The sequence below is a fragment of the Sinocyclocheilus rhinocerous genome, unplaced genomic scaffold (genome assembly GCF_001515625.1).
Source record: "Sinocyclocheilus rhinocerous isolate Xijiao unplaced genomic scaffold, SAMN03320098_v1.1 scaffold200, whole genome shotgun sequence".
In the NCBI taxonomy this organism is placed as follows: domain Eukaryota; kingdom Metazoa; phylum Chordata; class Actinopteri; order Cypriniformes; family Cyprinidae; genus Sinocyclocheilus; species Sinocyclocheilus rhinocerous.
In genome coordinates, this window is record NW_015641014.1 from 1,833,859 (window position 1) to 1,844,974 (window position 11,116).

At 34.8% G+C, this 11,116-nt stretch overlaps 1 protein-coding gene across 1 annotated transcript in view; it reads right to left on the bottom strand.

Annotated features, from left to right (window-relative positions):
- LOC107753657 (dedicator of cytokinesis protein 4-like) overlaps positions 1-11,116 on the bottom strand; it is an 81,102-nt gene that overhangs the window by 14,260 nt on the left and 55,726 nt on the right. The window contains exons 23-40 of the mRNA XM_016569864.1: positions 9,423-9,615; positions 8,252-8,376; positions 7,366-7,500; positions 7,176-7,274; positions 6,971-7,065; positions 6,798-6,873; positions 5,500-5,600; positions 5,198-5,256; positions 4,961-5,109; positions 4,421-4,506; positions 3,836-3,862; positions 3,609-3,704; positions 3,467-3,527; positions 3,270-3,363; positions 2,869-3,017; positions 2,439-2,525; positions 1,533-1,637; positions 224-365 (exon numbers count right to left, since the gene is read on the bottom strand). Coding sequence (XP_016425350.1) covers positions 224-365; positions 1,533-1,637; positions 2,439-2,525; positions 2,869-3,017; positions 3,270-3,363; positions 3,467-3,527; positions 3,609-3,704; positions 3,836-3,862; positions 4,421-4,506; positions 4,961-5,109; positions 5,198-5,256; positions 5,500-5,600; positions 6,798-6,873; positions 6,971-7,065; positions 7,176-7,274; positions 7,366-7,500; positions 8,252-8,376; positions 9,423-9,615 — 1,879 coding nt within the window. The remainder of the gene's footprint in view (positions 1-223; positions 366-1,532; positions 1,638-2,438; positions 2,526-2,868; positions 3,018-3,269; positions 3,364-3,466; positions 3,528-3,608; positions 3,705-3,835; positions 3,863-4,420; positions 4,507-4,960; positions 5,110-5,197; positions 5,257-5,499; positions 5,601-6,797; positions 6,874-6,970; positions 7,066-7,175; positions 7,275-7,365; positions 7,501-8,251; positions 8,377-9,422; positions 9,616-11,116) is intronic.

An 11,116-nucleotide genomic window follows, 5' to 3' on the forward strand; every position in this document is an offset into this window, starting at 1 on the left:
TAGCAGTGTAGTATACCAAAAGTACAATTGCAGGGTATTTTTATTAAGTACATACATATGTAAATATATTTGTAGTACACTTAGCATAACATAAATGTATTTTAAAAACATTTTAGGTTTTAGTAGATTTATTATATATATATATATATATATATATAAACCATTTTGACGTTTTATGTGCCTTTCATATCAAACAAAAGAAAAAAGAAAAAATTAAGGATACACTGCGCGTCTGCTTGGTGGATGGTCTGGTCGGGCAGGTTGGCGTGCTGCATTGCGATGGCGTGAGGAAACTCGCTGAGCATCCGCTGCTGAAAGGCCTCCAGACGCTCGTAATCGTTCCCTCGACACACAAACTCTTTATTCTGACCGCCGGCAACACACACAGACAGAAGTAATGAGGAAAGTGGAAGACACTGGACACAATATTGACTGTTTGAGGGACTAAATGAGAATAGAGTTTAGAGATCTTTCATAATTCCTAATTCATTCTCATTTCCCCCTCCATTCCCATTACAATCATCCACACATTGCACTGTGGTGTGAAAATACAAATAGCAATTGGGTAAAATGCGAATAGCTCAATAAAAAGGAAATGTTGCAGAAATGTTACAAATTATAAATGAGTTGCAGTGAGATCTGGAAGGAAAGTGCCCCCTAGAGGACATGATGTTGAATTACAGGATTACACTTTAACTGAATAAGCCATAATTCACCCAAAAGTGAAAAATTTATACAAGACAGCGATATCTGTAAAATATTTAGCTAATATAATCAGCTTTTATTATTTTACATTATTTTATAATATATTATAAATAATATGTATACAAACAGTCTGAGAAGATGTGCATCTCCTTTGGCTCCTGAAGTTAAGAACATACTGCAGTTAAATGGGATTCTTCGACTCAGATCTCGCCCAAGGGGTAAGAAAGCTGGGAGAAATTATATTCGTTCAATATTTACAATTGTTGGAAATCGCCCTACTTCATGTGGAACTGCTGTGGATATTAAAAGACAGCCAACTGGGCAAAGAATGTTTTTATCTCACTGTTGTTACCAACCTAAGAACTTAATTCATATCAAGACAAACCAACACAAATCAATACCATCTACGCCTGGTTTTCTCCTTTCTAATGTGCGTTCTTTAAGCTACAAATGTGATGAGCTGCACAGTGTAGCACTGAATAATAACTCAGCAGTTGTCGCCGTTTCAGAGACTTGGCTAAATGATGGTATCCCAGATTCAATTGTAACTTTTCCTGGATATACAATACATCGGCGGGATCGCAAAGGAGGTGGGGGAGGAGGAGTTGCCTTGTATGTTTGTAACATCATCAAACAAATTCGACTGACTCATCTAGAAGAGGAAGAGCATGAAGCTTTGTGGGTCTGGTTACGTCCCAGTCGTCTTAAGTTGTATTATTGCTGCTGTGCTATATTTTCCACCATGCTCTTCTGCATAAATAAAACTAAACTAAACTAAACTAAACATATATAAGTATAATACAAATATGCTTTTAAGAATTGTATACCCTTAAAAAGAAGGGGAACTTCTTTCCGTAGAAGCCGACTCTGAAGAACTCTGGCTCGAGCCGCTGCTGGTTCATTATTTTGTCATAGAAAGAGGCTTCCATCATCTATCAAACATGCAAATAAAACAGACCATTGAGCACAATGTAACACAAACAGCAGTTAATATGACAAATTACTGCCACAATCTGTGAAGCAATCGACTGTGTAACAGAATAAACAAAAAACAATCAGGGAGATTCAGTTTAACAGTTAAAGCCAAACGCCTCATTAGGATAACAATTGGCCGTAAGTGTAATGAACATAGTAACAACTCAATTTAGTTCAAATAAGCGCTGTATTTACAGCCACTGGGTGTTTGAACTGCAGACTAGTGTGCATAAAAATAAGTAAATAAATACTGTAAAACTATAAAGAAATTAGTGCTGTCAAACGATTAATCGCGATTAATCGCATCCAAAATAAAAGTTTTTGTTTACATAATATATGTACAGTATGTGTGCTGTGTTTATTTATTTATTATGTATATATAAATACACACACATACAGTATATATTTTGAAAATAATTACATGTATATACATTTATATATTTTTATTATTTTATTTTATATTATATATAAATACATATAATATATAAACATAACATATTTTTCTTAAATATATGCATGCATGTGTTTGTAATTATATATACATGATAAATATACACAGTACACACTTTTATTTTGGATGCGATTAATCGTGATTAATCGTTTGACAGCACTAAAAGAAATGTAAAAAAATCTAAAAAAGATTAAACATTATTTGTTAAATATGTATTTAATAAATTAATACCAAAATAAAAATAATTAAAAAAATAAAATACATAAACTTATACATACTGCATGGTCTGTAAAGTGGAAACACTTACCCTCATCTTGCTGAGGTTCCTGTAGTCATAATACGCTTCGTACTGATTGGCCAGCTCTCGACACAGTATGATGCAGTTTTCCCAGCACTGGAATGAATAGTTCAGTTTTTAAGACTTAAATAACAGTAATACTTCAAACATAAAAGTATAATTTTAGCTACAAACAAGGACCCCTGCTCTCATCGAAACGGTTGCAGTAGGTTTCAGCCACAAGATGGCAGTATGTAGGAAGAAAAGAACTTCTCTTATGTTGTCCATATTTACAGTTAAGTAGCTGGAAATCAGAACATACTGAACATAAAGTTGTCGCTGCAAACCTTTGGCTTTTTACTTACAGTAGCTGCCCTGATCCTTCAACATTAAGCCTTATTAGTCACATTCATTATTTTATGATGGGTGGGGTGCATCTTAAAATGAGAGATGGACTCACTTTTCCTCTGTCGAAATTGTGTATGATGGTGAGATGAAGGCATTCCTTCCTCTGCCATTCGCTCTGCATGGGGTACGTGAGGAACTCTCGGAGAGGTCTTTCGGTCCACTCCAACAGCTCATCGTACAGCAGAAGAGTGTAGGACGCCTCTGCAACACAGTCACAAAGATCATTAAAAAATTATTAGAAAATAGTCATTTATAACAGTAAATAATATTCGAATAGGACAATATTTATTAGTATTATTATTATATTAATAATATTATTGAAACAATTTGCATTTAAAAAGTAAAATTTAAATTACATTAATATTATTTCAAATTAATTGGTGCGGAAATGACAGTAAAAAATGAAAAATGAAAACGATACAGATCAACACAAATATGTTGAGCGATTATTACCGGTGTAATTTTGTGCCTTCAGGTGCAGCTCATAGAGCTTGTGAATATAACGGATGTACATTTCTTCTTTATTCAACTCGGTTTTATAGAAGTTCTGAAAAGAACAGGACAATGTGAGCAGAACATGCTTTTTTCTGGAGTTTGCCTCCAAATAACTATAATAATCAAATGTGTCATATTTTATATCCAAAACGAACCAGAAGGTTGACTGTACATCCCATTGTTTTCCCATCAACCTCGCCAATCTTCATGCAGTCCCTGTGAAGAGATGAGCCTCATGCATAAAGCGTGAGTGTGTTTGTACTGTATGCTGTATGGATGTGAGTGTGTCTGCTTTACCTGTAATCTAATAATCTCTCCATTAGCCGTGTGACGGTAGCGATGTGGGAAATGCCACTTTCTCTCCAGGTCTCTCTCTCAATCTTCTTCAGGAGACTAAGTCAGATATATTATAAGAACTAATTAAAACAACAATAAAACTTTGAAATCGAAGACCTGATCACCCTTTTATTTTGTTACACCCAGCTGTACAGTATATAGTACATGATATTTAATGAGGGTCTTACCTTGGATACGGACCAAACAGTGGAATTCTAATGCAGAAAAATAGAAAAACATTTTCGAATATTTGATTAGATTTTTCAAATTGAATATATAGTACTTTAAATATTTCATAGTTTGTAATATTTTATATTTATATAAAATATGCAATATTTTTTATTTATATACTACTGCTCAAAGGTTTTGGGTCATAAGAGTGTCTTTCACATCAAGGCTGCATTTATTTTATGAAAGATACAGTAAAAACAGAAACATTATTACAACTTAAAAAATATTTTCAAACGTCATTTATTCCTGTGATGCAAAGCTGAATTTTCAGCATCATTACTCCAGATTTTACTGCCAGTTTTGATCAATTTAATGCACCCTTGCTGACAAAAAGTATTAATTTCATTAAAAAAAAAAGATAAAATAAAAATAAACTTACTGACCACAAACTTTTGAACAACAGCAAAGACTATTTTATATTTATATTTCATCATTTATAGCACGTGATATTTATATAAATTTATATAAATATAATTATAATTTATAAAAATTTCTCATTGCAGCTACAAAACATCACGATTTTGGAAAGAATTAAAACTCACATGTTGTTAAAGAGCTCTCTGTATGTCTCATCTCCTTTTCCCTCTGACATCAGGCCATCCAGTTTGTCTATTAGTTTGGCCTCCACCTTTAAAAAACAAAATGTCCAAAAAAAAAAAAAATTAATCCTTAATATGTCAGTTTTCATTCTTACAGCATGTTTTTAAATCCACTTACAGTATGATGTTAGTCAAGGTTTCCTGCACCAAAAATATCATCATGTATCATATGCATGACTATTCCAGGCTATATTTGCATTTTTAAATCATTATTCTTTCTGCAAGACAGCGGAGTTACATGTAGAAAATAAATTATATATCCATTGTAGTTCATCTTTAAATTTGCATGAGCAGCTCAAAATCTCGCTGACAATCTTTTTCAAATTATGATTCCATTCCAGAGCGACACGATCTTGGTAAACAAGCTCGATTTCCTCTCATCCACAGTGTTCTACTCTGATGCCCGCACATGATTTATTGTGACATGGACATCACGCTGCTCTCGCGTGTTCAAACATGTTTATGTCACTGTGATTTCAGCACCTGTTTGAAGTTGCCGCTCCGTCGCTGTTCACAGTCCATCATATCGTGGAAAACGGGGATGAGGACGTTCCTCAGGTCCATCTGTGGTACCAGAGTCACCTCCATGAACGGACCAATCAGGGTGGGAATGAGATTTAACTTGTAGTCACCTGGGAGACAAAATCATATATTGCTTTTATATGCACCGGTCATGTGACTCCATAAGCGCTCAATGCAGAATTGTGAAAGAGGACGAACCCAAATGCTGCCACATGCTGAAAATCTCACAGCCAATCATCACTCTCATGTCACCGTACCTTTAAAAACAAACAAAAAAGAATCACATCAAATCTGGGTATTGTGGTAATTGCAAAATGGTTTTCCCATGGTGCAACTTGCAAATTGCTCACGGTGTAAAAGTACTAATTAATCCAGTATACAATAAATCACTAATATCGCCGCATTACGCAGAATGTGTTATTTTACATCGTGAAATCTTTCAATCTCATTCCCGGTAGGATTCTGATCATATAAAGGAAAAGAACAAGAAGGGCTCTCACTTCTCCAGGACTTTTTTCCTCTTGGAGGGCGGGAACATTTCCAGTTGGAGGCAGGGCTGGTTGATGAATATTATACAGAGATAAAAATAGGACTCCCATACCTACAGATAAAAAGAGAGCTAATTAAGATGCTGACGATGATTATCTGTACTGCAGGCACATGTTTAACATGTTCCCAGGATGCTCTAGGAGATACAGAAAAGAAGACATTTCTCCTATGCAGTCATTTTTTTTTTTCTCTCCATACAGCACACTGTAAATAACAATATGCAAGGAAATATTTCTACTTCATCTGACCCATAATGTTTTTTTTCCTGGTGTGATCTACTGTATTCAAGTTGATTCTGCCATATTAAATAACATTATTATATTATATTATATTATATTATATTATATTATATTATATTATATTATTTTATATTATATTATATTATTTACAGGTTAATTAATCCAACATTTTTATAGTTTAGATTAGAGTTAATGGCTTTTAGATTCTAGATCTACAGGTACTAAAGACATCTGAATATATTAGTATATTTAATGAAATAGTAAAAGTGACGGCAAGTTATTAGTGAATTTCATGCAGTGCATGCTAATTTTTCTCTGGTATTTTAGTACATTAGAGAGCAGAAAAATAATAATCTGTAGTATATAAACATCTTTATTTTATTTATTTATATAAAAGTTGAGAATGAAGATTATGTGTAGATGTTTCACATACTTCATCATATTTACTGTAATAAAATTAAACTTGTGAACTTTTGATGTTAGCAACAGCCAGGTCGTGGGTTCAATTCACAAAGGTTTTTTGAAAGAAGCCAGGGCTGCATTTGTTTGATCAAAAATATAATAAAAATAGTAAAATGGTGAAATACTGTTATTATTTAAAAAATGTAATCTAATATGCTGATTTGCTGCTCAAGACACATTTCAATGTTGTAACAGTTGTGCTGTTTAATAATTGTGTGACTTTTTTTTCAGGAATCTCTGATGAATAGAAATTTCAAAGGAACAGCAAAGCTCACATAACATTATACATGTCTTTCACTTTTGATCAGTTTAATGAATAAAAATAATAATTAATAGTAAATGATCCAGAAAATGATCCAGGCTATATTTGCATTTTTTTTAAATGCAGTAAGACAACAGAAAAAGCCAGACTTGCATTTAGAAAATAAATTGCATATCCATTGCAGTTCAACTTTAAATTTGCATGAGTAGTTCAAAAGTCTTTCACTTTTGATCAGTTTAATAAATAAAAACAGTAGTGAACTGTAGCAAATGTAAAATCTCTTTACCTTGAAGTCAAATTTCTCATTAAGGAAGTTGTTGCGCAGAGTATCGGAGAGATATAAGATGGTGGTTATGATGACACTACACACAAACAAACAGAAACGTCAAGCAATGAAACATCTCTATGGCTGAATGAGATTATATATGAACCATTTCAGGTTTTGTTTTCCGCACTTACTTATTAGCGACCAGTCTCATGACAGTCCAGTCTTTAGGGAACATGTCCGGTCGGATAAGTATCCTGAAGACAGTGAATAACTGCAGGAGGAAACTCTGGAAAACAAGATTGTAAAGTTAGACTACAGCAATCACTGTTATCAAACCAGAATAAGCTGGTTAAACACCCACACTGCAATCTGGTAAGGTTTATCAAATGATTTTACCGTTAGTTCATCTTTAGTGGGAAATCTGCTGAGAAGCTGCTGGTATTCTTTATCTTTCAACTGCCGCAGCAATGTGAGCAAACAGGCAACAAATTCACCCTGAAACACACACATCTAATTTGTTATTCAATTTACTGAAATACTTTCCCTGAAGTAAAAATCAAAGATCATCAGAAAAGGTCACGCGTACTGTAACATCCTGGTACGGCAGGCGCAGCGATGTGGCGGCAGGCTGAGGCCGGTTGGTCACTTCCAGTACAGTTCTGAGTAACACTCCAGACAGACTCTCCATGACCAGATTCACCTCCTCAGACACACCACACTCCTACAGAGACATAAACAGACTTTTTATTTTATTTTATTTATTAAAATTAATCACATATATAAATATTCACAAAGAAAAGCCCCATTACATTATTGTAGAAAAGGAGAAAATATTGAATAAACATCCGTTTCAGGTTAAAATATTTCAACACATCAAATTCCCTTATCGCTAAATTTACATACAGGTCAGGAAGTCACGATTATTATTATTATTTTTTTAAACTTATTTGGTTACATAATTAAGATAGATAGACAGACAGACAGACAGACAGACAGACAGATAGATAGATAGATAGATAGATAGATAGATAGATAGATAGACAGACACACAGACAGATAGACAGATAGATAGATAGACAAACAGAAGTTAGATAGATAGATAGATAGATAGACAGACAAACCGAAGATAGATAGATAGATAGATAGATAGATAGATAGATTATTTTACTTGATTTTAAATGTACTAATTACATTTTTTCTAAAACTTATTTTTAGATAATTCATTAAAATTTTTAGATAAATTAGTAAGCCATAACATTTTAAATATAATTTTACCTTTTTATTTACAAAATCAGCAAATAAAATAGGTACCAAATCTCACCAGCAATTCTAATTAGAAAAAAATAAATAAATAAAAAAGGACAAGAGCTACAAACTAACCAATAAATAGAACAAATGAAGGAACTGATGCAGAGAATGAAGTAAACGGTGTGAAAAGGTCTCTAGCAGCAGAGTTTTAGTGCAAGACTGACCGTGGCAGCTGTGTTGAGCGTCAGCATGCTGGTGAGGATATTGGCACACAGCACCAGCTCCCTCTGCTCCTGCAGGTGTGTGTGCAGCAGACGCAGCACTACAGGTAACAGCACACACCTCGACTCTGACAACACAACACACACATACAGTATAAGAATCAAGTAGCATCTAATCCTATAAAGCCTACTGTATCGTATTTGACACGCAAATATCTAAGGCCTTTGAAGGATTACCATTATCAAAACTGCTGAAAAACTGTTGTACAACAATCTACTACATGCCTTCTGTCTGACTGATAGTTTATCATTTTTGAGCAAGTTAAAGACCTTTTAGTTTAATTGTAAAATGTTCAGGTCTTTCTGTTGTGAAATCTTTACTGATTTTGATAAAGTAAAAGCAAGAATAACTTTACTGGACTGGAGTAAGTTGGGCTTGCTTGACATCAGTTTTTAGAAAAATCATGGTAAAATGTCATTATCAAATATGATACAGTCAGGCTTTTGAAGAATGTTTAGCTATTCATCTCTTAACCCTCATTTGTATTACATTGCTTTATAAGTTTTGCTTCCACAATAAAAACTACAGAGCTTTGATCATAAAACTAAACATTTAAATACTATCTTACGAATACATATTATTGAGAGAATTTACTTTTTGGCCATATAAATATATTCAACTGCACTTTAGGCCACTGAATAAAAAATATCAAACTATATGAGCCATAAAAGCCTGATGTATCTATGATACAAAACATTGATTTTTTTTTAGGCGCATCAAAGTCTGACACGGAAGAGAAGAAATTCTTGTAGCTTGAGCCACTGATGTCACATGGACTATTTTAACGATGTCCTTACTACCTTTCTGGGCCTTGAACATGTCAGTTGCATTTCTGTCTATGGAGGGTCAGAAAGCTCTCAGATTTCATCAAAAATATCTTCATTTGTGTTCCTAAATGAACAAAGGTCTTATGGGTTTGGAATGACATGCAGGTGAGTAATTAATGACACAATTTTCATTTTTGGGTGAACTGTCCCTTTAAACAGCATAGGCACAGTGTACGCTAGCATTTAGATGGCCTCTAATAAACCTAGACTTGATTTTACAATGTTTCTAGCAATAATTATTCACTTTGAACTACTTTAAAACAGAAAACTGTGTGAGATCCTTTACCCGGGTTGACGTAAAGTGGACTCTCCACGGTCTTGGCCATGCACTGCAGTTTGACGGCCTGTAGAGGGCAGTCCGTGTGCGTGAGGGCAGGCAGGCTGCTCAGCGTGTCGCAGGCCAGATTTGCCACCTCTCTCATGCTGAAGATCTTTAGCAGCTCGCAGCACACAGTCGGGAACGATCTCAGGAACACGGCCTGCGAAAATGCCAATAAACATGTTATTTAAATACGAAAAAGCCTCATTAGTTGGAACCCAAGAGATAAAGTTTAATACTACATGTAACATGCTGCAGTATGTGTGTGTTTTGTGCCGCTATCATCTTCCTCCAAACGCATTTTCACTTTGATTTAGTGGGAAAATGTTCCTCTGGCATGGTACGGAATGTCAAACAACAGATGTAAGCAAAGGCACTCGCACACACACAAATATCGCAATGACACAAATCTGGCACAGCTCCAGTCGACTGCATGTGTTTAGGATTATGCCGCGGTGTCCAAAGACGCTTTGTTTTCTTGGCCGTGTTAATTGAAATCTGCTCTCCTGCTGGGCCGCCGTAACAAGAACAGACCTGTGTGAGAGTTCAGTGCGAGCGAATGTGCGAATGTGTGCGAACCAAAAGCAATCTCGGAGAGAACGGAGCCCGTCGGACACACATGGCCCAGCTGACTCGGAGCTCGGCGGGCCGTGACAGTGTGTGGCGGACTTTTAGCTCGCTCAGCGTGCGTCTCTGTTTGTGTATATCAAGACTGGCTTAACTCTCCATGGGCTGACTGAGCTTTGAACACTGATATGCTAGCAGAACAAATCTGGGTGGGACTGAAAAAGAAGTACTGTATTCAATAAACGCTGCTAACTTGTGTTTTCCTAGTGTATTTGTTTCGCTATAATTGAGTGGCAGATTCCTGGAAATGTTCTCACAAATATAGTAAAACTGACTGACTGGTGGGAACAGTCCAGATTAGTAAAATGGTTCCAATATGGGTGAAATAATGTCTTAATCCAATTTCCTTACACATCTTAAATTCAAATCGAAATCTATGTGAAGTCTAGTTTACTGATATAGGGCTAAATTAGTGCAAATCATAAATAAACTGAAAATATCTGGAGGCATGTATCCATAGACAGTGTTTCAAATAACACTGGCCACAAACTCAGATGTCACCAACAGCAGATCAAGACCCAAGGTCCATTCGAAATGATTAATAAAATGACAGAACCCTGACACACACACACACACACACACACATATATATATATATATATATATATATAGCCAGACATCAATTCTGACTCTTGAACCAGTATATACTTCAAAGGTTTGGGGAAAGAAATGAAACCTTTTATTCAGCAAGGATGCATTAAATTGATTAAATGACAGAAAGCACTTTTATATTGTTATATTAAAAAAAAATCTAATTCAAATGCTGTTCTTTTGAACTTCAAGGAGCATGTTACACTGAAGACTGGAGTAATAGCTGCTGAAAATTCAGCTTTGCATCACAGAAATAAAATACATTTTAAAACGTATTCAAAACAGTCCTTTTATATTGTAACAATATTTCACAATATTACAGTTTTTATTGTATTTCTTATTAAATAAATGCAGCTTTGATGAGAAAAAGAGACTTACGAACCCCAAACTTTTGAAAAGCAGTGTAAGATATGATTAATTTGATCGTAGTTGGGGGGGGGGGG